Raw genomic sequence first — 27,238 nt, 5'->3', positions numbered from 1 at the left:
AGACATCAACAATTCCAATATTTATTGCACTTTTAAAAAGATCTTAGGTCAACTTAGGCTTAGGCTTAATATTTATTCTCTATTTTAAGTTGTATAGATTGTTTTACTGTAACTTGAAATTCCCTTGGGGGGCATAAGACATTTGTTTGTACCATTGTTGTGTTGTGCTCTGAGAGAGAGAGAGAGAGAGAGAGAGAGAGAGAGAGAGAGAGAGAGAGAGAGAGACAGACAGACAGACAGAGGGAGACATACAGAGACAGACAGACAGACAGACAGACAGACAGACACACACACAGACACAGAGAGAGAGACAGAGACAGAGACAGAGGGAAAGCAGTACACCAATTCCAGTGCAGTACACAAGGTCACAAGGTTTCCAGTGAAGCAGGGGTTCTACATCAACTGTGCAAGCAATGTACTGTGTGTGTGTGTGTGTGTGTGTGTATGTGTGTGTGTGTGTGTGTGTGTGTTACTATACATGTTTTATGTTAGTTTATGCAATCCTGACACAATTTGACAATACACCACATCATATAAAGTATTTGCAATGTGTTTAATTACAGTGCAATATAAATATAACACGATTAAGGGTCAGCTTTATTTGTCATTTCTAAATATGAAACCACAAACATAAAACCAACCTAAACTTTCTGGGAGTTTTTTGTTTTAAGAATAGTAAGTTACAGAACATGAACACTGTTTACAGAATCGTTTGTGTTGCAACCTATAAATGACTTTACCCAAGGACCATAATTCAGAAAATAATTCAATACATTTAACATTTCCAAATACAATAACATCACCGAGACTTGCATCATCGTGATTGTAATCAATCACTATTGGATTAATTGTAGGGGCTGCGTTGCTTATACCTGATACCAGACACTGATAATAGAATAAGCAGTTTCATTTTAACTTAAATATCTTTAGATTCAGAATCAGATTCAGAATCATTGCTGTATGTGCATACATATTAATGATAACTCTGGTGTTTCGTTATATTTCATTTTGGAAAGCTAAAGTAAGGCGATTCTACTCTCTTTGCAGTGAAACGAGGCATGCGAGGATCCATAAATGCCTTGACACGTAAACGTGAAGCAGCCTCTCTCATATATTTCGATATTATCCTCACGGAAAAGCCTGTTTCAATTATTAAAAGAGCATGTAATATCTGGAACATCTTGAAACAAAATAATGGCCTGTACGAGATGTTTTTATCAACCGAGTAGTCAACTGCATTTTAAAGCTTGAGTCGCGGGTCACGTGCTCTCGTATGTGACGTCATTATTCTGGATATAACGAGAGCACGCGTTTTGGGAGAAGCCCTATCCATTTGCATGTTGTACGCTGCTGAGGGGATTGGCAATATAAGTGATTGACACAATAGCGAAGTGTACAACCTGATATGCACTCGCGGCTCTGGGTTATATAAATAAACTACGAGGACGCGTGCATTGAAAGCGTTGAAGTCGGACAGGTACCGATAAGAGAAAGTGACTGATAAACTAGTGGTCGCTCACAGGGCTTTTGGAGTCCACGTTCTACCCAGTAACCATGGAAAGCGGTGGTAACACATCGGATTATCTTTATCAGTTTTCAAATCTGGCGATGTCAAATAGCAGCGTGTTTTGCCAAAACTTCAGCAACGTGACTCTTTTGGACACTAACAACACGAGATGTGTCAGAACAGATGATCTGAACAAAGGCTCAACTCCCATGATCATTGCCATCATCATCACTGCTCTTTACTCAATTGTTTGTGTGGTGGGACTGGTCGGCAACGTCCTCGTCATGTATGTCATCATAAGGTAAGACATGTTAGACGTTAAATTCCTTTGCCTTTTGCGGGTCATCTCCCGCACGATTATTCCCAGAGGATTCTTTTGGGATGGTCGTCTTGCTGAAAAGAAAGGGGAAAAAGCAGAAACAACGACAATGACCAGTTGCTTAAGAATAAAATACTTTTTCCATATAATAAACGGAATACCTGTTGAATAGATAGGATAGCTGCTTACAGAATGATCGAGATTTAGGTACAGGCAATCGGAAGCTTTACGTGACGTTCTGCAATTAATTAGCTGCTACCAGAAACGTGCGTAAAAATGTCGCGTGATGATGTTTGGCAATAATTTAATTTTGCTTGTCTTGGAGAAAGAACCCGTTTTATCAGAGTAGACACGAGGCAAATCGGTGGCATAAATTTATCTATTTCGTGAGATCTCCAATTTATTGCTTTGCAAGAGTTCATGTGTGGTATGTTTGTGTGTGTGTGTGTGTGTGTGTGTGTGTGTGTGTGTGTGTGTGTGTGTGTGTGTGTGTGTATGAGAGAGAGAAGAGAGAGAGATAAAGACCACGAGTCAGTGCCAAGAAAGCTTTAAATTACATTATTACAGATCACAACATTAAATATTAAGGTAAATATAGGCTTTATGGAAGTATGATTAGATTTTGTGAATGTGTGTTGATGCAACATTTGATGTGTTGGAATAGTTACAAATGCAACTAACTGAATACTTTGTGAAATTAAAACAAAATGTAAATGTGCATGAAATAATACAAGTCAATTTCTGAAATTTATTTAGACTTAATCATACTAATTGTTACAGCTGACACAGAATTATGTAAATATGTCAATGTCCTATTCATTACGAGCCGGCCCATGAAACCACAAGCTAGGTACGCATTCACAAAAGAGACACTGTGAAACTTACAGCCTGGAGCTTAGTTGTTTAAAGCATGCAGTTATAGCACTGCTAGTTTCACTTCAGAGCTTCTGAGGTGCTGTTTAAGTCCTTAGGATGAAGTGCCTGTCCATGTGAACACATGCGAGTCCAGTGTAAATATAGTAAAGTGTCCTCAGTGTGCTTTTTGTCTAAAATAAAATGTTGACATATCTTAAGACATAGACTGATGCTAAAATTCTTTACCAGAGAAAAGCCTAAGTCATACAAGCCTATATAAAGTGGAGCTGTACAATCTAGTACACACTGACAGAGCCATTGCCTGCTTTGTTCGCTGAATCATCTCCCCAAATGGCTCTGCTCAGATCTTATCAATGCCTTTGAAATAGAAAAGCCAGGAAAACAATATCTTTCCTAGAAAATCAGAGACACTAACATGAGGATTTAATTACTCACATTGGTGCACACAGAAAGCTTAACTGAAAACTGCACAAACAGTTTAAAACATTCAAAGTCACTCATGGAAAACTTTTATGTTTAATCTTATCTCCTTCCTAATAAAATGAGGAATTCTTTGTATAGTTGCTGATTAATATACAACATTTAGGTGATAATTTGGCACATGCCATTGCACAAATCACTCCATTTATAAGATGCCTCTTTGAACAGCCAGCTTTAGGAGATTTCATAGTTACAGTGGTATAGAATTGAGGTAAGGATGCAGACTTCTTTTTTTTTATTCGATCACTGACACATATCATGGACAGACATCTTGACCTTCTACTATCTTATTTTTCCATATAGCTTGGAATTTATTGGTGTTTATACGATTACAGTCCATCCAAGTCCTTGAGGCAGCACCATTATATCTCCTTCATGATGCTTCACAGCTTGGATAAGCGTTTGACATTTGGTGACCTCAGGTGTTTTATATGCATTATCTCCAAATACAGTGCTGTGTAGATTTACCAAACAGTCCAACTTTTGCTACTCTCCAGAGAGCATATCATCATGGAGCTTTCAAGTTGATGTATTTCCAGCCAGATTACCAGGCCCACCCTGGAGCAAATCTGGATTCCAACAGATCTCGGAGTCCAACACCTGAACCAGGCCAATAAGAACCTGTTACACCTCGCAGCAAGATAAGAGCAAATGGTGGAACTGTCTGGTAAGCCTTGAAGTCAAGGTTGAACTGATCCAGATAGTCACCTTGAGATTTGGCAAATTTGTGCTGGAGAGCAATGGTGTCCTCCAATGTAACCTGTCCCTAAAAGCCACTCTCATTCTCTCTTTTAGTTCCTGGTCATGAACAGAAATGTTAATCAGGAATGCCTATGGACCCTAGGCTGTCACCCAGGGGATCTCTGTTTCTTGTTTGTGGTTGCGACGGCATGCTTGTGCATTGATCTTAGTAGGACACTGTCTTCAATGCAGAGCAGCAATAGTGCTGAATTTGGTCTAGCTGCCTGACATCAGTTTTTAGAAATCCTTTTCTAACACTTTAATGAGGCAGTCATGGCCTGGTGGTAGAAGAATCAGAATCGCCTTTATTGTCATTATAATTTACATTACAATGAAATTTGATAAGGGAGGGTAGGGAACTGGTCTTGTGACCGGAGGGTCATGGGTTCGATTCCCAGACCTGAGGCCATGGGGCCAGACCTGGGGTTTGAGCAAGGCACCTAACCCCAACTGCTCCCCGGGCGCTGGGCTAGGGCTGCCCACCGCTATGGGCACGTGTGATCCACAGCCCCCTAGTAATCACTAGTGTGTGTGTGTGTGTGTGTGTTCTAACAGCACAGATGGGTAAAAAGCGGAGGACAAATTTTGATTGCGGTGAAAAAAAAAATCACAATTGACAAAATATGGCATATTTACTTTATTTACTTTACTTAATGGATTCAAAAACTTTTGTGCTCTAAACTTTCTAAGGTTCACTCAATTCCCTTTTGATCAAGCCATAATGCATCACGCTGAAATAGTACAATCAGAATTCTGTTATCAAGAGCCGATAGAATTGTGTTCTTTAATATACTAGGGCAGCTCAAGCTGAATTGCTATTTAAACTGAACAGCTGAACACTGTGACCTGAATCCATATCTATAATAAAAGTGCAAGAATATGTCAGTTGTTTGTTTAAAAAAACTGCCTTTCTTTATTATTATGACTTAGAGAAGAGGTGGTCATATAGAAATTTGTTTCAAAGTGGAAACTGCAACTAGATTCTGTGCTTGTAGCAACATGAGATCTGAAGAACCAATTCATCAGGAATGTGCCTCATTATGTACAGTGGGTAAGTGACCTGTAACTACAACTTCCCTATGATTAATTATTTGATTGCAGGTTTGTGCTGGTTTATTGGGCTGCATTGCTTACCATTAACATAGCCACACCTCATAGCTCACACCTCACACCAAGTTAACCAGGACAGATACTATGTGGCCATATAAAGACATCCTCCTGTCTTAGTGTCATGTTGCCTCAATTCCTAAGCACCTTCCACAATTTATGGAAGATAAAAATACAAAAAACAAAACAACAACAATGCACTGGTATACTCAAGTTTCCTGTCCTGTCCTGGTTGTACTGGGTAAAATCCAAAAATTGGTTCTATATAACTGAACAAATATATGCACGCTTGCAGCAGTAATATGGTTCTTTGCTTTTTACTCATAATAAAATATTTAAACAGTAATTAAATTCAGTTCAATGCTTTGTAAATCAAACATTTCAGCACAAAGCTTCAGAAAATCCCAATAATATTGTAATGGTGCTCTTAGCGGTAGATAATTGCATTTAGATCCTCACGGTTTTTAACCCCCATAAAATAACATCTAGTGTTCAGGAGACCTTACAAACCTCAGGGCATGGAAAACAGTGTCCCTGCGCAATCATGTGGAAAATCATTTTTTTTAACGTGCAGAGACGGAAAGCGGAGAGAATTCTAATAGTGTCTGAGGGTTTTGTTGTCATGGAGAAGCCCAGGAAGAGTTTGCGTCCAACATCCCCACCAGTGGCAGAAACCATAGCCAGACACACCCACCCGAAGCATAACGCATGGGAAACATGGAGAAATTAAGAGAGTGCTGAGCTATGAAACATAACCAAATCTCTGAGAGAAATACCCAAGTACCCGCAAACAAAGTATTTATCTCGTTTGCGACTATTTTCGTTTGAGATGTATTTTCAGTGGATAAAGCCAGAGTATAAAATGCAGAAAACTACTGCGTAACATGAACGTCTGATTTCATGTTTACGTCCGCAAAACCTAGAACGTTTGTAGCGGAGCTCCAACGGGTGGCGGGGCTGCCGTGCACGTATGGTCAGTTGTGCAGAGCAGCCTTCAGAGAGCACACTAGAAACTAGAATGTAAGGTTTTGACTTTTCATGAATACGTTACATACTAATTCTGGTAATGCTGGACATTTTACTATGTAAAAGAGGTGCAACCATCTGCGAGCGTGACGTTTGCTCCACTCTGGGCTAAACGATAGAATCATACAGGCTATATGAAGACGTCTGGCACGTCAACCAACGCACTTGAAGCAATTGTGGCGGGATATTTACTGTATTTTCTGTAGTCGGATTACATATATATACATATATATTATATATATATATATATACGTGTGTGTGTGTGCGTAGCCTATAGCGCTTTTGACGTTAGTATCCAGGATTTTGTCGATTACATACGCTTTCTCGCGTATACTCAAAATTCAAGCTCCACTTCTGTTTTTTTTATTATTAGCTTTCATACTTCAAAGATCAAAATGAGATGCGTAAACTCAATATCATAATTTCCCCCATGATTAAGCAGAATTAGGGCTGGTTTGTTTGTATTAGCTAATATCTTATCATGGTTAATATACCAACGTCAACAACCTAAATTAGGCTATTTCAATTATGCTTTCATTTCTGCAACTAAGTGCAGGTATTGCTTACGCTAATTATACTATTATAGTTACAATTTGGTACATTATAATTTAGAACAGGCCCATTTCAACGCTTGCGTGTGATACTTCTTTGTCTCAGCAGTGTGCTAAAATCAGATAGTACGTCATACGTGAATGAATCATGACGTAAAGATCTTCCCAGGTGGAGATCTTCAAAAAAACATTAGACAAAATGTTTTCTGTGCAATGTACGCAAATTATACGTCTATGTTTTACCTTATTTGGTTATTGATTCCTTTTTCTCTCAGGTTTGAATAATGAAAGGCTTACACGTATATTACACATCCTGCTTACCTTAATCGGATATTAGTGCAAATAGTTACGAGTCCTTACAGCCTTGTGTCTATTTCGTTCTTGAGCAGTATCGCAATCAACATTTTCAATACGTGTCAATATTAGATCTTCTTTGCTACCGCTTAATGTAATAACTGCTTTCCAAATACATTATTTCATCACCTGCTGTACTATACTATATTCAGCAGAACTTCTATTTGATCCTAACAGCAAACTGTTAAAACACATGTAGTTCTTAGGTGTTCTATTTGTTAAATTATAAAAATAATCACATCTTGTTTTGCGGAACATGAAGTAGGCTATGTGGCTCTTGTGTACTTCGTGAGGCATGGTCTTGCCAGAACACACTTGGCACCAGCAAGTAATGAGAAGCAGGTACTGGCCGGTCATGGAGCTATGCTTAAGATTATGCTTCAGACTTTGAACATCCACGGTGCAGGCTATGCCTGTGGTGCAAATTTAACACGGTTTGCTAATACAGCCATTAATATTATCCACCTCACGCAGTAACTAGTATGAGTCATGATCAAATATAGGTAATCAATGTTTTTGTCCTATTCTAATTTGGATAGTGCACTAAATTATGTTCAGTCACTGTTTGCTGTTGAAAGGAGGCCCATCTGTACAAAAGCAAACGTGATCCGAAAAGGAATGGTGACCCATGGGTTGAAAATTGATTTCTGTGGTCATCAGTTCGTCGACTATATTTCAGGGCACGTCAGTCACATTAGAGATGGATGTTTTCCATAAAATGGAGATAATCGCGTATCTTCCAGTGGTGCTCTACAGCTGCCTGAGGTGAACTGGGACTGTTGGTAATGAGAACCCAGTGTGTTTCATGCTATCCTCACACGCTGCAGTCCACACAAGCAATGTGGTGTAGTGCCCATGGAACAGAGGGGGGATTAGGCAGTGTTCAGAATGCAAACAGTGGCACACCGTGTCCTTCCTGCTGATGCGGGTGGGTGAGCGAGAATGTGCCCCATAACACCACTCATCCTCGTCCTGGCCAAGTTCAATGGATGATGCTTTTTTTAATAGTGCGTGGTAAATCAACCTCATCTTAATGTGTAAATCAAGTCTGATATTGGCAAAGGAAAGCGTTTGCATTTTACAGTATGCCCTCAAGGAAATTCAATTTCAATTCATTTTTTGGAAATCACAACGTGAAAGCACATGTCTAAACAAAAAGAGGGTGTGGCTTAGACACAGGCTTAACTCCACACCAGTGAACTGTATGGAAATGTGAATAACTGCACAATTGATCTAAAGGAATCTATGGAGAGCATTGAATCTAATTGCCAACATTAGAGGGAGATTTTTTTAAGAAGAGCAGAGCTGCTCTGGGTGCACACAACAACAGAAGCAGGTTTGCAGGCTCGTACTGTAGTGCCACACAGGAACAAGAAAACTACGATCCATCAGCCTTCACAATCTTTCATGGGCATTTACAAATAATAAGGCAGTGGCCGACAGCTCTTTGAATCAGTGCCAGGTTCTAACATTGACAGATAGAGGCCGACAGAGTGCTGGAACGAGCTTTAATGGATTGGCTCCAGGTGCTGGAGTAGACGTCTGCTGTGAGATTTATCTGCAGGTACAGCAGGGCTTCATGGCTGATGTTCTTCCCATAATTGTCTCTTACATAAGCTTTAATTTGGCTTTTTATGCTTGCCGTATTCAGATCGGGTTCGTCTCGAGCCCTTGTAGCTGCATCCTCATCTTTCCATCTGCCTCGTGTGATGACTTTCTATTGGATGGTGCAAGCGCTGTCACGTATGGGAATAAAGGACTCCTGACTGCATCGTGATGCCTCTGCTTGCTTCATTGTCCTTCTTCAGGGTCAAACAATGGATTATTATGATGACTTCAAAAACATGTCACTATGATTGAGGGATTTGCCTTTGTGGAACATGCCGTTGCGTTTTAAACAATGTAGCGTTTCTGGCAGTTTATGGCATGTCGGGGTTTTTTTTTTGTAATTAGTCATGAACATAGGCCCTTCATATGCTTCTCACATAGCACTAATTCCGTAGAAATAATGTGTCACGCAAGGCTAGTCATCAATATTCAACATCTCTGGCTAAATGCTCAAACTTTGCAGAGTAACCTTGGGTAGTGCATTCACTAAGCCATATTTGGAATGTGAGGAACTCGCATGGAAAAAATACAAAAACAAGGCTGCATCAAAGAGCAGCTTTCACCAAAGTAGATGACACAAAAGAACGTTCTGGTGTTCCCTAGCAACAAGACAGTCCTAGGGTTTTGTAAAGCAATGAAAGATGGTTCGCTAGTGTTAGCAATACAACCTGCTCTGTCTGATTACTAGATCCATTTCATACCTTATACTTGCAAAAAGTGATTTTCAGTTTGACTTTCATTCATCTAATTTTCCACTAAAGAAATGCTGTAAGTTAAAAATGAAAAACAGCCCAATGCTTTCGTTTCATCTTCTTTTCATTCATAAACCTGAAATGTGTTATTAATGCTCTGCTCACATTGAGGTACTTTGATATCAATTACATATCACCAGTGTTGTCAGAGTGCTCATACCTGGTGTCTGTCAGTGTTTCCTTTATTTTCTATAAAATATTGAAGCCAAATGTAACATCAAAACAACTAGGAAAAAATAGGATAGGAACAATGACCTTTTCCACATCTAGGAAAAGACAATTTGTTTGTGGGAGCTGTAATTCTACTGGTGCAATTCCTAAATGAAATCTCCAGACTAATATGTAGAATTCATTTTTAATGTCTTCCCAGCAAGCATCTCAAATATGAAATCTGCCTGAATATCTGCCCATTAGTGATGAGAAGCTGGCTTCAGTGTCTCTGAAGGCTGATGTGCTGTATAGTGTGTGAAGTAATGGCTCCCCAGGACATCCACACAATTAGATACAAACCCTAGTGAGAAAGAATATGCCTTATGATCATTTGTTTGGTGTAAAGAGGCTTTTGATGTCTCCATAATCATAAGTGATGGCTTCCAGGCATGTTGTGTAGCTAGACTGCAGTATTGCAGCTGAATGTATACTTCAGCTTATGAGCTCTTGTATTTCTGCATATTTGGAACTCCCCTTGCGCTACAGGCCTCTCATATTTGTGATTAAACTGCAATTAGCAAATGCTTAACATTCAATTCAATGAAGAATGAATATGAACAGTCAAACCGAAAGTTTCAGTTATATTCTGAATGTGTTAAAAGTTGGAGATTGTCATGGATTGGTTTCACATCCTTTTACCTGTTATGGTTTTTGAGCAATGTTGCATAGTTGAGGTCAAATAAGCAATAAGTGTTAAATAAATAGTGCATGTCTTTTGACAACTGACATGTACCAAAATTCAGGAAGAAATCATAGAAAAAGGAAGGGATTTATGGTAGAAGGAGACCCTGACTCTTGAAATACCTGCTAGTGGACAGGCATGTGTTTGTTCTTTGAGAAAAACACTGAGAGCCCATGTTATGTATCATGGCCAAAGCTTGTAATGTATCACACTGCATAGCTTTAAAGTGCTATATTTTCCTAGCAAGTTTCTATAGGTGAAAATGAAAAGTAGAATATCACTGGACATATTTCAGCAGTTGTGAAATGACAGAATTGAAAGGTGTGGGTTTCCACACAGGATTCTTCGTTCAAAGATCTTAATTGAGCGAAGAGTGACTCCTGAACTAATCCTGAACTGGAAGAGTAAGTGCCCTTGGTGCTATAGTGATAGGCGCCCTTGGTGTTATAGTGATAAGTGTCCTTGGTGTTGCAGTGAACTGTGGGGTTTCAAGTGCAGGCCGGTGCAGCAGATTACATCTCAGATGGTCCACAGCTTCCTCTTGTACTCCACCAGCTGTAGGTCAATGACCCTAAAGCATTTGGTAAATCCTATGTGCACAGCACACAGCTCCGTGTCTTTCTGCATTATTTCTTCAGTGACAGCCCGCTAAACAAAGCAGCATCATTCATCAGGCATGAGGCACGCACTTGCAGACATTGTTATAGTGGAAACACACACCAGGCAGATCTCTGTTTATATCCAGTTGGTGCAACTGGATGGACTAAAGGTTATATTTTATCTGTGCTTACGAGAGTGTCAAATAGTGCTGCTTTAATCAACGGCTGTGTGTTTTTTTCAGGGTATTAGTTGCTCCAGTATAAATGCCTCTTGATCCATGATAATTACCCATTTCAATTTCATTAGACATGTTGTATGCTCGTGGCGCAAGCTCATTTATGAAATTCTATTTCTATTTATAATTTAGGAATATTTTTAATGCTTCCTAAGGTCAAAAAAGAAATAAGAACTAATCCACCAAATCTAGTTTCAGACCAGGTTTTAAAAAGGTTTTTCACAAAGTTAATAATACCTTTCTAAGAAATTGTCATGAAAGCATTAATGCTATCCTCCCATCCATTCACTAACTGGGGTCCTTACATAAATAACATACTGCTCTGCCTAACTCAGCAAGCCTCTAGCTAGAATAAAATACCTCATATGCAGCTCACAATCTTTTCAGAATCTCATTAGCATGCAAAGCTTTCAAGATGACAATATAGAAAACTGGCAAATTAATGTACTGCATAGAAATGAGGTATTCTTATGAATTAACCATCATTCTAATTAAGTATCTATTTTGATAGACACTTGAGTACACATTAAATTTCATTTCATCTGTCCACACAAAATTGCTCTTTGAAAGCAATAAATAACTTTTTTGATTATTGGAAAATCTTTAAGATGAGGAATTTATGCATGCAGTTTTCATTTAAAATCCCAGCGCTTTCACGTTTGAAATAAACCACCCATGACACTCCTGATAAACTGAAGGCAATAATATGAAAGGGCTTTGTTATATGCCTCAGTATGAAAATGAGTCTGTCATTAGCTGCAATGGGGGAGACAAATTTTAGTGACACGCTGAAAATGACTGAAAAAGATCTGAAGAGACAGTCATTATATGCTTGTCTATGCACAACGTAATATGTCCCATTAAAATAATTGTTCTTCATGCCTCAGGTTTTTTGCTGTACTATCAGATTCCTCGAAAGACTTCGCTGACTGTTTAAATGAAGGATGACTAAGACGCCCACACTCATCTGCATCTGTCTAAGTGGCATGTGGATGAACGTATCTCTCTCCTCGGTGCTAACTTATTGGAGGCATAAAAGTCTAAGGCAGAAAAATTCATTTTTGTCAACCTTAAGAAAATTTCAGGCTATAATCTCTGCTGTGCTGTCAGGATAACCACTATTAGCTGTCTGTCATGCCCCGAATGGTACCCAGCCAGCTGTCTCATTCCACACACACCTATCACAACGCTTATTCACTTCTCCAGTCTCAATCACCCGCCCTCTCAGTCCACACCCACCTATCACGACACTCATTCACTCCTCCAGTCTCAATCACCCGCCCTCTCAGTCTACACCCACCTATCACGACACTCATTCACTCCTCCAGTCTCAATCACCCGCCCTCTCAGTCCACACCCACCTATCACGACACTCATTCACTTCTCCAGTCTCAATCACCCGCCCTCTCAGTCCACACCCACCTATCACGACACTCATTCACTCCTCCAGTCTCAATCACCCGCCCTCTCAGTCCACACCCACCTATCACGACACTCATTCACTCCTCCAGTCTCAATCACCCGCCCTCTCAGTCCACACCCACCTATCACGACACTCATTCACTTCTCCAGTCTCAATCACTGGTTTTATAGTTGTCCTCCTAATCTGGCCCTGTTTAGTCCCCACAGGGGTCTATGTCTAGGTCTTTGACTTAGCTCTTGGCTTTCTGGACCATGAATGCAATGTTGCAAAGCTTCCTGAGAGTCGCACACTCCTGAACATCCTTAGTTTGTTGCATTTGCTTAACAAACCCTTGGTTTCTTGCCACTCACATCTCACTGCTGTCTTAAGAATGTCAAACTGCCTTGTATGAAATGTAACATTATTGCGATTGATCTTCTGCTATATGTTCTGACTATCAAAAACCATTCATATATTTAACTAGGTAATATATTTAGTGGGTAAACCATGTTGTATGTGGATTTCCCTAGAAAAATAATCAGTGGTGTTGTAGGTACCATGCCTCCACAGACAAAGGAAGGGGGGTGCTCCCCCTAGGCGCATGGCCCACGTCAGGACGGATGTGGAACTACGTCATCAGACGAATCCCCTTTAAAAGGGGGGATCCCCCTTTGTTCGTCCTCTCTACCTGGCTGCATCAAAGTAGCTACCTAGAGACGAAGAGCGCGCACACCTTCGGGAACAAAGCGGTATTGGTTCTGCACTCGAATCCTGTGCAGCACGCGACGCAAGAAGTAACTAGTTCGCTACTTTTATTTCTTTTGCGGAGTTCGCTAAAACCAATCGCTTCAGCTAGCCGACGATTAAGAACTGTTTGAACATTCGCGCGACGGCCGGACCTCCGCGAGCTCATCTTAACGTCGACAGCGACCACTTCCCCGGGACACCACGCAACGAACCATCGAGGGACCGCCGATTGAACGGCCACCACAGCTTCCCCTGGACGGAGCAACGCGATCCAGCGGAACCTTCTTCACGAAAGCGCACGAAGGAGTCCTCCTCAAGAGGCTACCTGGCCTACTGCGCGGGCCGCGGACTGAACAACTCAAAGTAAGACTGTGCATCTGGGCAGACTTAGAACAATATCTTGTTTTACTGCTTTCTGTGTGCTTAGATCGATGCTTTGTGAACGCTTGTTTGCAGTGGTGTTTATAATCACGTTCATGTTAAACCGTACTCTGTTTAAGGCTTAAAGAGATATTCTGTTCAAAGCTTAAATAGGTATTCTGTTTAAACTTGTTCGATTATTTACACTGATTCTTTTATTTCGTATAACTGTTAAACGTGTGTCCCACTATACGCTCGTTGGGGCTGTATAGTGACCGACGATACCGTGTCTTAGTTGGAGGAAATTTGCGTTGTCTGTGGCTGTAGTGAGAACTCGGTTTAAGTTTCGCGCCATCGAGTTTCCCTTTTGTCTCAAAGATCTCCTCCCCCATACGCACGTACACACGCACGCGCATCCGCGCGCACTCGAAGACACGCACGCGCATCCGCGCGCACTCGAAGACACGCACGCGCATCCGCGCGCATACCTACACACACACACACACACACACACACACACACACACTAGCCAACCCTCCTGTCCCCTTTGTTTGCTATGCTTTTATTACTATGCTTTGTGATCAATAAATGTTTTTATGTTTAAATACTGTCGTTTGAGTCGTTGCTTCTCTGTTACAACCTGAAGCCAGAACTATTATTTGAACTGTAACCTTCAGATTTATAGTTTGTTAATCAAACAATTTGGGCTACGGGAGTTGACCACAATTAGTGGCGACCTTAGTTAAATGAGTTTATATAAAATTTGGGTAAAATTTAACACTGTCTGAACTCCCACCATTTCGTAGGTAATTTTATGAGACTGATTACTAAATAAATTTGGCCAGCACCTACATAATTGGTGCCCCGTGTGAGGGATAGTTGCTTGGCTTCAGTTGTAACCGCGACAACGACTGCGCAGTAACAACCGCATAGTTAAAGGTATATACACCCATCCCGCCACTAGGTGGCGCCAAAATCTAAAAACAAAGGTTTTGTTTCATATGCACTCATCCATACCGGATAACACTAGATGTAATTTCAACACATAAATACATCACATTTTCCCTAAGAATAACAACTAACCATACTTCTCTAATTTGATCAGTGCTAATTAATGAGCAACCACCTTTTACTGTCGAATCTTATTAATTAGGACTTTTGTTGATCACATCTGGGGTGTTGTTATTCAGTAACCATTGACTGGTAATGAATTAACTAAGTTATATTGATAAGCATTGATGTTTTGATATACTGATGTTGATTGAATTCAGAGTAGCCTTTTCACCTAACTGAAAGTTCGGTTGCTTGCTCCTGTTGAATAGAATTTAATGCTGGTACACATCACTGGAGGTAGCTAGCGCGTGTGCTAACTGTAGTCCACCCTTGCCGCAACTAGAATAGATCCCTTAGCCGCTCCAGTACATTGGGTTTGCAGAAGTTGCTGCTCCTCGCTTGTTGCCCTATTTGATATAGTCAAGGCTTGGTGCTAGCTTCATATTCCCTTTTAATACACTGCTTGTGGTTTCTATTTGAGACATTCAAGGCTTGGTGCTAACGTCCTACACCGTTTGAGTACATTGCTGGTCCCCATCTGATAGATTCAAGGTTTGCTGCTAGCTTCAGATTCCTTTTGAGTACATGCTTGTTGTCGTTTGACCTAGTCAAGGCTTAGTGCTGGTCCTATACACATTGAGTACAGTGCATAGCCTGCTTGCCCCTAGGAGAACTGAGCCCTAGTCATAGGCCTGAGAATGAGCACAGCATCAGCATCCCGACGCAACTCTGGGGAGCAACCCCAGCAACCCCCTCACATCTCCCTTCCCAACCTGATCAGCCAACTCATCCGGCTGCCTGAAGAAGAGGAGAACAGCATCCAGCAATATTCCAGGGAGGACTGTGAGAGAAGGATAGGTGAAATGGTGGCTTTTATCCAGCAAGCTTCTGAGGTCAACATTCAGGAGGCCATTGGTCGAATATTCCTGCTCTTCCACAAGAAAACCAGGATGGAGCTAGATGCCCTGCAGGAGGAGGTGGATGACCTGACCAGTGCGCGACAGAGGCAGGAGGATGCCGGCTCGGGAGGTGAGAGCGACCTGGAGGTGAGGTCCATAGTGAAGGCAGTCAGCAGGATGTCCCTTCGCTCCCAGAACCCCAGAGATGGCCATGTCGTGCCTCCCCTGGAGCCAATACCATCTCACTGGGACTCAAGAGGTACCAGACAACCCAGCCTGCGCCTCAGTCCGCCACGGCCAACAGTACCAAGAACTGCTCCACGCCACCACACTTCAAGTTATGACTCGGAGGAGGAACACCCTGAAGAGCTCCGCCCAATACGGGCTCCCCGAACCCCCTCCAGGGTTCTCACGTCCCGCCACGCGCCTGAGAGACCCCGAACTACGCATCAGCACTACTCCTCCATGTCCCCCTTTTTCTTCTCACCCCCACGACGAGAGTCAACTCGCTGCTCTTACCGTTCTGACGCTCAGCACCAGGAACAAGTTCGCTTTGCTGACCAGCAGCGGAAGGGCCTCCTAGAGGTGCGGAGAGCTGCGCACTCCAGACCTCCCTACCAGGACTACAGAGACTACAGACCTAATGACTACTCCCCGGAAAGAGAAGAGCCCCCGCACCATGACAGATATGACAGACGCATCCTCCAGTCTCCTCAGCGTGGCAGGTGCGAGCCACATCACTATAGCTTTGCCCGAGAACTAAGACCTAGTGATGCCCCACGCCTAAAGCAGCTGGACGCCCTCGCCAAAGACATTGAGCGCTTTGATCCAGAGAAGCGCGACCACAACGTTGAAGACTACCTCAGAGAGATAAGGCATTGTCTTCTCGACCTGCCTCACTCCACCCACAGAGAGAAAGTCAAATTAATCTGGAAGACGACTTCCAGATCGGTCCACGCATTCATAGAGGCCCAGCCAGCCGACACCCGTGATGACTTTGATCTGCTCTGTGAAGCTCTAGCAGAGGAATACTCCCCGTTTGCGGATGAGACCTCTGCGACCATTTCAGCCATCCAAATCAAGCATGGCCGCCACGAACATCCCCGTGACTTCTACACCCGCCTGAGACACGCATACTTCCAAGGAAGAAATGGCCCAGGACTGGAAGAAGACAGAGCCTTCAAGTCACTCTTTCTGCACAACCTGCATCCATGCGTGCGCACCCACGTGACTCTCCTCACCCGGCAAGGTGACCCATCCATGCGTGACATCCGGAAGATGGCACAGATGGCCTGGGAGACTGTTGTCCGATCGGTGGATAAGAGAGAAGAGAATCCCCAAGTACTCGCCATGCAGAACTCCGCGAGCGAACCCATAGAATTGGAGGGCGCGGAAGTACCAAATGGTAACCGTGTCCACCATGGGGCTAGCCTCTCACACCGCTCCCACTTGGAGAAAAAGCCAAGGGATTGGAGAGACGGACACAAACAGTCCAAGGGGGGTGATCTACACCAGTCAAGGGCACCCCAGAAGAGCCGTGGCAACCACTACTCCTCCCATGAGCCTAAGCGATCACCTAGAGAGAACAGATGGGACAACCAGGGTCGGACCTCTCGACGCCAAGAACACAGAGACCGAGGCAGAAGTCCAGAGACAGAGTCACAAGACACTGCTGAATTAAGGACAGAGCTTCAGCTTCTCAAAGATGCAATCACAAAGATGTCCCAGGAGAAGGACATGAACACCAACCGGCCAACCAAGGACCGTGAGAAACGCTCTTGTGAGGATGGAGGCCCCTCAGTCGCATGACTAGGCCGAGAACCCTCCTCACCGCTATCCCGGATCCATCTCATTGGCTGGGGAAGGGAACTATCAAGTGAGAACGCACCGCCACCAGCTGCAGAGCAAACTTCATCCATCCTTTCTACTTCTTCCTCTCCACTCCTGCAGTTCCTGGGAGACCTGGTCTGGAAAGGCAGCGCCCAACGCATCTATACCAGTGTCTTCCGAGAAGATCACCCAAGTGTCAACACGCTACTGGATACCGGATCAGAGATCAGCCTCATCCGCACTGACACATTCTCCACCATGAGACAGGCCTCATCCGCCATGGGGAGATGCCTCAACATTGAGTCCCGTCAGCTTAGCATCACCTGCTATAATCAAGACCATGCCCCAACCAACCAGAGAGCTTGGTTGGAGTTCACAGTCCCAGAGATGAGGCACGTGGACCCAGTCAACATCTCTAAATTTGACGCGGAACAGCTGCCCAGCGGTCAAGACCTGCTCGATAGGCTGGCTCCTCTGATCAGGTGGTCATGGACCCAATTCACAGTCTGTAAGCCTGTCAGTGACAGGACCAAGACATACAACTGTGACTGGAGAACTATTCCCCAAGCATGTCGGGTGGTAAACGGGTTGAACTTGACTGTCCCAACTAGGTCTGCTGGCATTCCGTTTCGACTCATGGTCTTGAGAAGACAGAAGTTTGACTACCCAGGGGCTTTCTTTCATCCTGCACCATGGTTCCTTGAACTGAACCTCACCACGTGGGGCACTCCCCTTCCTGAACTGACCAGTCATTCAGTTAACTACACTACCCAGGTGCCTGCTCGAACAACGTTGGACCACTTAAGTGACCACGCATTCCAGGGCTTGGAACTGTCCACCCCCATGATTGGCAAGTTGCCAAGGCTGCTTGAGGGACACCAGATTCACAACGATGTGCTCTTCAACCTGCATGCAAGAATGATGGCCGTCGTTCCAGACAGGATGCCAGTAGGCTTGGTTTGTCGCATTGATCTCAGCAAGGAGAATGAGATGCCTGTTTATGCAGTCATGAATTGCAGTCCGATCCAACCTGTTGCGAATGAGATGGCCGCTGATGTCCCCAAAGAACCTTACCCAGGGTTTGAGGAGGAGATCCTGCAGCAACCCTCTGAAGAAGCCGATGTCCTGACGACAGACCTTCAGCAACAAAAGCTGCGAGGACAGGGAAAATCACTGCAGAGTACAATCACTTTACCCAACACTACTGTCCAGACCCTTAGTCAGCTATCCCATGTAATCGAGTCAGAACTTGTAGAGCAAAGTAGGGTTAAACAATCCCTACAGGATGCACTGAGTGAGGTTAGTTCCTCGGTAACTGGCCTGAGCGAGGGAAGGATACCTCCTTACTCTGTCCCCATTGAAATAGTCGAAGGCATCAAAAAGTCAGCGACTGGAGCCACAGATGAAAGGTGCAAGGCCCGTGTGGCAAGTCAGGATGATGTTACCGAAACTAGAGTAGAAAAAGCAGGTGACAGGTGGCTTGTCAACACCCCCCAGCATGAGGTTGTAATGACGTATGAAAGCCAGGACATGGCCATGAGGATGAGACTCCCAAACCAGACTGTGCTCATTAGAGTCCCGCCAGGGGTCTTTGGCCTTGTCCTCACTGGTTGGGTCATAACTGCAGGTGTCTATCTGATGCTCCTGAGGTACACCCAAGCTCTAAATGCTCTAATTGACTCACTCACTAACACTCCTCAACACCTTCGCCTTCAACCACTTGAGGCACCTCTTCCTGCCCCTCTAAGGGTAACTACCTTGACAAGGCAGTAGACCCTGACCGTTCCTCTCCACATTTGTATAAACCCATACCACCCATACCTTCATTTCCATGTAGAAAGATGCCACACCGACACTACCTAGTGCAGGTGTAGTTAGTTGCTTATAGTTTGTTGTAGATTTTGATTGCCTTTTACTTTCTTTTTCCCTCTTTATGTGTTTTTCCCCAATATTGCATGTGATCTGCACAGATGTTAGAGTAGATATTCTGCCCAGATGATACAGTCTAAATGTTCTGCCCAGATGTCAGTCATCACTTCCTGCCCAGTGTCATGTTTCATGATCTGCCCAGATGCTGTCAGTCTTGAATGTTTAGGTCAGTCGACCCAGGAGTGAAAAGGACACTGCATGGACATTGATAAGGCGCTGGGGACCAAGGTGGACGCTCACTAATCGGCGCCTGCTGTGGATGACAGGTGAACAGCGTGCTCTGAGGGCTCTACAACTTCACCATCAGACCAAGGGGGGAATGTAGGTACCATGCCTCCACAGACAAAGGAAGGGGGGTGCTCCCCCTAGGCGCATGGCCCACGTCAGGACGGATGTGGAACTACGTCATCAGACGAATCCCCTTTAAAAGGGGGGATCCCCCTTTGTTCGTCCTCTCTACCTGGCTGCATCAAAGTAGCTACCTAGAGACGAAGAGCGCGCACACCTTCGGGAATAAAGCGGTATTGGTTCTGCACTCGAACCCTGTGCAGCACGCGACGCAAGAAGTAACTAGTTCGCTACTTTTATTTCTTTTGCGGAGTTCGCTAAAACCAATCGCTTCAGCTAGCCGACGATTAAGAACTGTTTGAACATTCGCGCGACGGCCGGACCTCCGCGAGTTCATCTTAACGTCGACAGCGACCACTTCCCCGGGACACCACGCAACGGACCATCGAGGGACCGCCGATTGAACGGCCACCACAGCTTCCCCTGGACGGAGCAACGCGATCCAGCGGAACCTTCTTCACGAAAGCGCACGAAGGAGTCCTCCTCAAGAGGCTACCTGGCCTACTGCGCGGGCCGCGGACTGAACAACTCAAAGTAAGACTGTGCATCTGGGCAGACTTAGAACAATATCTTGTTTTACTGCTTTCTGTGTGCTTAGATCGATGCTTTGTGAACGCTTGTTTGCAGTGGTGTTTATAATCACGTTCATGTTAAACCGTACTCTGTTTAAGGCTTAAAGAGATATTCTGTTCAAAGCTTAAATAGGTATTCTGTTTAAACTTGTTCGATTATTCACACTGATTCTTTTATTTCGTATAACTGTTAAGCGTGTGTCCCACTATACGCTCGTTGGGGCTGTATAGTGACCGACGATACCGTGTCTTAGTTAGAGGAAATTTGCGTTGTCTGTGGCTGTAGTGAGAACTCGGTTTAAGTTTCGCGCCATCGAGTTTCCCTTTTGTCTCAAAGATCTCCTCCCCCATACGCACGTACACACGCACGCGCATCCGCGCGCACTCGAAGACACGCACGCGCATCCGCGCGCACTCGAATACACGCACGCGCATCCGCGCGCACTCGAATACACATCCACACACACACACACCCGCATACCTACACACACACACACACACACACACACACACTAGCCAACCCTCCTGTCCCCTTTGTTTGCTATGCTTTTATTACTATGCTTTGTGATCAATAAATGTTTTTATGTTTAAATACTGTCGTTTGAGTCGTTGCTTCTCTGTTACAACCTGAAGCCAGAACTATTATTTGAACTGTAACCTTCAGATTTATAGTTTGTTAATCAAACAATTTGGGCTATGGGAGTTGACCACAATTAGTGGCGACCTTAGTTAAATGAGTTTATATAAAATTTGGGTAAATTTAACACGGTCTGAACTCCCACCATTTCGTAGGTAATTTTATGAGACTGATTACTAAATAAATTTGGCCAGCACCTACAGTGTTTTGTGTGATCCCGTGCAACCTCTGACCTCTGTTCAGCGCTTCATTACTTGTACCATTCTCATATGGTTATATCAGCAGCAGTGAAGTAAAAGCATTGTGACGTGAAACAGATTTGTACTTTGTTGTTGCTCCATTGCTGTGGAGCACGGTGGAGCACCAACAAATTAAGAGTCTGTTAAAATTAGGGTAATATTAATAAATGTCTACATTATAAACATAGATTTAATGTATTATTTATGAAGAATGAAATTATCAAAGAGTATACAGAGGAAGTACTAATACGTAATAGTAGGAAGAAGAACCAAAATACCTTTCCAAGATGCCACAGGATGTTAGCTTAGAAACATCAGTCTGAATGTACATTATATGCAACATTTATTTCCCCTAAGACGTTTGAATTGTTAGTGTACAAGATGAACCAATGAAAGCTCAGAATATACATAAAAATATGGAAGAACATAATCAAAGTACTCAAAAACAATCACAGGAAAACAGAGGCAGAATTTACAGAAAACCCCAATGGAAGAACAACGTTAATCTGCTCAGAGAGACGTAGGTCACTGCTGTGCAATAACAAGCTTTATTAAGCGTAGCTGATGCCTCTTTTAAATCGGCTAATTATTCAGGGTAAAATGTGCTGGAAACCAAGACCTGGGGCTGCAGAACACACTCTGACCTGTGCAAGGGTACCTTCTCCTGTGTGACCTCTCCTGTGAGACCTGGGTCTCTCTCCAGTGTGACCTCTAGGGCACTATAACACACAGATGCCCTGCGACAGTGGGATAGAAGTGTGTGACTGTTTTGTTGTAGATGCCCTAGAAGTCATCAGGCAGGATGGATCCACACATGAATGCATTTAGGAACCAGAGTGAGCAGATTTAGGCAAACACAAGAACACATTGGACCCACACAAGAAACAGAAATGCATCTACATAATGGTAATGAATATGAACACTTTACATGGTACACAGACATAAGCAGAGAGTATTTTTGCACAAAGTGAGAATGTTAGTAACATGGCAAAGGGACATTTAAAGGTGTGAGGAAGGGGTGTGGATGAAGCCAAAGCAGAACAAGGTTAAGATTTTTAAACAGTTCAGTTAAGATCAATTAAATTAATGGTTGCAGCTGATATTGCAGTATTACATTGAAACATGTGCAAATGTCCAGTGAAGACATCAGCAAAACAATTGTACTTTCTTAAGATACTTACAAACAAAAGTATTGTGTTCCAACACAGACTTGAAGCTAAGAACACCATTTTGGGTTTGCGCAGCCCAAATGCACTACAGCCATTTAGAACCCCATAGTCTTGTATATTTAGTCCCGGTGATGTTCACTTCACTGATCAGTGCCTTAAAAAATGTTTTGCGTTCTACTTGAAAGCATTCATGCGGCTCTTGTGTTCTGCCTGGTCTCGTCCGCCACAGGTACACCAAAATGAAAACGGCAACAAACATCTACATTTTCAACCTCGCCTTGGCCGATGCCCTGGCCACGAGCACCCTGCCTTTCCAAAGCGTGAACTACTTAATGGGCACCTGGCCTTTCGGGGACGTACTCTGCAAGATAGCGATGTCCATTGACTATTACAACATGTTCACAAGCATCTTCACACTGACCACTATGAGTGTGGACCGCTACATCGCTGTGTGCCACCCTGTGAAAGCTCTGGACTTCAGGACCCCGCGCAACGCCAAGATTGTCAATGTCTGCAACTGGATCCTCTCCTCGGCTATTGCGCTACCAGTTATGATCATGGCCTCCACCAGCGTAATGCCACTTGACTACCACAGCAGCTGTACGTTAACCTCACATCATTGTCTAAATGTGTAAAATACAGAATGTAGTGAAATACGGTCATTTTTATATTTTCTGTAGTCGGAAAATGAATCAATATATAAATGAAGGGATTGGCAGCTACAGATGAAGCAGACAAAATGTGTTTTATTATTGAAGTGCTTAATTCTTGGAATCATTTAATGAAAATGTAAGAATAAGAAATAAGAATGAGTGTCAAATAAGAATGAGCGTGATGGTAGTGTTGAGACCTTATGTCAATTTTAAATGAATTTGGGACACTAAAGAATCAATGACCTGTAAATGTTCTGTTCTGTGTGCAAATCTCTGTGTAATCACAGAAAGTAATTTGATTTAATGTATCATTTCCTGTTGTTCTGCTTTGTGGTTATACATGCATTCCTGATTGTTTCTATATTAATGTCTTGTTGAGGTCAGAGAATAAAAAAGAAATAATGGGGATCTAGAGGGATCTCCATGCTGGCATGATTGACATAGTGAGAAAGCCCTTTTAACAACTGTATTGGATGTATCCCTACATAATTTTGGCAAGAAGATTTACTATGACCTTAATCTGTTTTGTTGTTGCATATTGTATTTTTTATTTCTACAGCAGTACGCATGATTGACTGCCTTCTGGACTTCCCCCATCCCTCGTGGTACTGGGAGAATCTGCTGAAGATCTGTGTCTTCATCTTCGCCTTTATCATGCCTGTGCTCATCATCACGGTGTGCTACGGCCTGATGATCCTACGTCTGAGGAGCGTTCGCATGCTCTCCGGCTCCAAGGAGAAGGATCGCAACCTGCGGCGCATCACACGCATGGTGCTGGTGGTCGTGGCTGTTTTCATCATCTGCTGGACCCCCATCCACATCTTCGTTATCATCAAGGCTCTGGTCACGATTCCCCACTCGCTGCTGCAGACCATCACGTATCACTTCTGCATCGCCCTGGGCTACACCAACAGCTGCCTCAACCCCGTGCTCTACGCCTTCCTGGACGAGAACTTCAAGCGCTGCTTCCGGGAGTTCTGCATGCCCAGCCCCTCAGTGTTGGACCTGCAGAACTCCATACGCTCCACGCGGACCCGTAACCCCCAGCGCGAGGCCCAGTCCAGCCCCACGGCAGACCGAATCGACCGACAGGTATGACTAGCACTGGAGATGTCATCACAGCCCAGTGTTGACATGAACTCAGAACTCACACAAGTCACAACTAGTCTCTGACCCACGCAGTGGAGGGTTCAGCCAGTGATTGTGATTGGCTTTGCTTACACACTAGGAGCAACATGCCAAAAGGTGCGTGTTGCAAATTAATGACATTGAAGAGTCTGAAGAGACGTTCTGACTGAGGTCAACTGTGAACAGCGCTTTACCACAACATGATAATACCTTGCATGACAACTCCTGAAGTGAGCTGAGGCTCTATAATTGGTTTTTAACACCAAGTATCTCTTCATCTAAGAACACTGATATTGTAAGCTAGGTGGCCATTTATCTTTAAAAAGCTTTAAAGTTCCACATATGGTATTTAAACAAATGTTGTATTTCTACTTTGCTTTGTCTGTTTTATTGGACTCTGTAGAATAAAAAATGTACTACTGTAAGCAGCTTGTCCCTCAGGCTGTGCCCTGGGTTTGTATACAGCCAACAACCCACACAACAACCCATACAACAACCTGTAGAACAATCCTTACAACAACCTGTAGAACAACCCTTACAACAACTCAAAAAACAACCCGTACGCCAACCCGTACGCCAACCCGTACGCCAACCCGTACACCAACCCGTACAGCAACCCATACACCAACCCATTTCTGTTCTGTATTATAGACTCATCACCAAGCCTACTCCCTGTTTACCAGGCTGAAATTGTATAGCTGAAATTCTCAACCTGCGTATATATATGTATTTTTTTACAACAGTGCTGAATACTGGTTTAGCCCAAAAATATCATGCACACACACCCTGCTATGTCCCACTATTATACTCAAGCTCCTTTTAATACTATAAATATGCATTCTGAATAACTCTTATATAAACAACCCATGTATTAAATGTGCCAAATGCGTTATCATAAAATAACAATCGTATGGCATACGATTACAGTCATATGGCATAAGAAGTCTGAGGTCTGAATGGGCATTACGTATGTTATTCCTTCACCTCGTCCAGGTAGCTTTGTAATGTTCACTTTAGAACTAAATTGGACACGTTGTCTTTTGTACAGGTAATCTTGTTGTTAGATGTTACATTTTGTGCTTGTGTTGCTTTGGAGCAGTTGCACAATTAGAGCCCAAATATGTGAATACTTCATTATTTGAAATGACACACATTGTGACAGATACAATAAAGGCAAAAATTAGATGTTGCTACAATGCATAGTCATGTTTCAGTGGAGACAAAAATGTATTGTGTGTTATGATGCAAATTCTTCTGTACATTCTGATGTGATTATGTGTCATTAGTCACATTTACAGCACTGGGTCATGATGAGAACATTCTGTACTCTGAACTGTCAGCCAGAATTCAAAATCTGCATGATGACATTGTAATCTGCCTAAATAAGATGAGATAAGATCGGGATGTTCCTCGTTTCTGAGAAGGAAAAATGTATTTCCAGTCTTATTGGACTTTTTCTATATTCATTCTCAAAATAAATTATTTGCTGTGAAACGGTTTGTATTTTGTATTTTGGGGGGGAGTGGGGCTGGGGGGGGGGGGGGTGTTGGGGGGTGGGACCATCACAGAAATATGTAACACACTTGGTAGCAGTACCAAGTGCCAATGTTTAAATAGGCTTGAGGATCATACATTGCTTGGTATTGTAAATGTTTAGGTATGTTCCTACACATACACACCAGTACATGCGCCCTCTCGTTTGCTGGCTTCGACTTCCAAACAGTGACAAATAGTGTGAGCAGTGGAATTTGTTTTAAATGCAAATCTACATTTATATTCCTTGAGCAGTGAGCTGTGGTGATGAGAAGAGGGCCGGCTGTGGTCCCTTCACTGGGCTCTTCACGGTTCTGTTGAGGGTGGTATACACTACCCTCAGTTTCACCATCCTCAAAAGGTCTGGATGTGAAACATATCACTGGTTTGCTAAAACTCGCTTGCAAATCTCTTGCAAAGTTTTTGTCAGGTACTAATATAAGGGAAACCTTGTATCGGAGACTTAAATGACTAATGTATCTTAAAATGATTTGCATCATTTTCACATCCTTATTTAAAACATTTAAAGCAACTCAGAAGAACTCTAGAGCAACTCTAAAGAACTATAAAGCAATTTAAATGATCCCAGCAGCAACACTGTTTTCAAAATACTACATTTTGTTCCTTTATAAGCTTTTTCATGGTTAAACTGTTACATCTTAGGCCCTGACACCTCCCTTCGAACATGATTGTGTGCAGTTTTGTTTATGTATGTAGTTCCATGGGTGTTTGTGTGTGTTCAGTCGTCACACCTGTTGTCTCATTATGTGTTGCACTTGTTCCTTGTTTGTGTGTAGGTATTTAATGTGTGTCAATGTTGTACTGTCGCTAATCAGAGTTTAATCCCTGTCGTGTGTGTGTGTGTGTGTGTGTGTGTGTGTGTGTGTGTGTGTGTGTGTGTGTGTGTGTGTGTGTTCCACGTTCATTATTTAAGTACTCAATGCGCTAATTAAATGAAACGTATTCGTGTTATTCAAACTACAACTTGCAATTGGCATCTTTTTCAAGCCCCTTGTTACATAAACACACTTTGCATTTTTTATTAAGATATTTCATATTTCTATGAAGTCTGTAGCCATTTCACATTAGACCACTCCAGAAGAAACTGTGGACAAAATAGCACATAATACCTAATACTCATACTACCAACCTTTTGTTGAATACAATAGTATCAATATTCCTTTCACATAGCAACCATTCAAGTGCCAAATCTGCTAAAAATGTTTTACTGTAATATATCGATTCTGAAACATAGCTAATGACACCCCTCATGCAGTAGTCTACACAAAGAACTAACCCATATGGAGGACACTTCTTCTTAAAACACATATAATCTATTACATTTCCAAAAGGCTGTAGCCAGTGAATCAGTGTAACATTTTGTGGGTATGTTTTGCTGTCAAATGACCACAATGAATATAATAGATAAAAGAAACCAGGCCAATGCCTGTTTTGAATGTTAAGACACAAATGAGTAAAACATTTGGAAAATGTGTCTGACAGCCTCATACTGAATAATTCCAGAAAAATGAAAAACTGAAAATTTGAAAATTGGCCGTAGTACTGTGTAGGAGTGTAGTATAATCTAAGAGTGTTTCATCCACGTGTTACTTTAACGCAAGGCTGAGTGATCAGACCTTTAGTATGAAACACTTCTGTTTAATGTGAGATAATAGGATTGCCCTGCTTAT

General features: G+C 42.9%; 1 protein-coding gene across 3 annotated transcripts; it reads left to right on the top strand.

The window, feature by feature from the left end:
• The first annotated feature begins 1,299 nt into the window (after positions 1–1,299).
• oprm1 (opioid receptor, mu 1) lies at positions 1,300–25,481 on the top strand. Of its 3 annotated transcripts, none has more exons than XM_076975651.1 (3): positions 1,300–1,808; positions 22,463–22,833; positions 23,449–25,481. In XM_076975651.1, exons 1-3 carry the CDS (start codon positions 1,555–1,557, stop codon positions 23,982–23,984), a joined length of 1,161 nt encoding a protein of 386 aa, XP_076831766.1. In that variant the 5' UTR covers positions 1,300–1,554; the 3' UTR covers positions 23,985–25,481. The 3 variants fall into 3 exon arrangements, with proteins under 3 accessions (XP_076831766.1, XP_076831765.1, XP_076831767.1); XM_076975650.1 differs by having other exon boundaries at positions 23,446–25,481; XM_076975652.1 differs by lacking the exon at positions 1,300–1,808 and adding an exon at positions 5,950–6,050 and having other exon boundaries at positions 23,446–25,481.
• The last annotated feature ends 1,757 nt before the right edge of the window (positions 25,482–27,238 follow it).

The sequence above is a fragment of the Brachyhypopomus gauderio genome, chromosome 15, assembly GCF_052324685.1.
Source record: "Brachyhypopomus gauderio isolate BG-103 chromosome 15, BGAUD_0.2, whole genome shotgun sequence".
In the NCBI taxonomy this organism is placed as follows: Eukaryota; Metazoa; Chordata; class Actinopteri; order Gymnotiformes; family Hypopomidae; genus Brachyhypopomus; species Brachyhypopomus gauderio.
The sequence above is the reverse complement of the archived record's forward strand: the minus strand, read 5'-3'. Positions and strand labels throughout refer to the sequence as shown.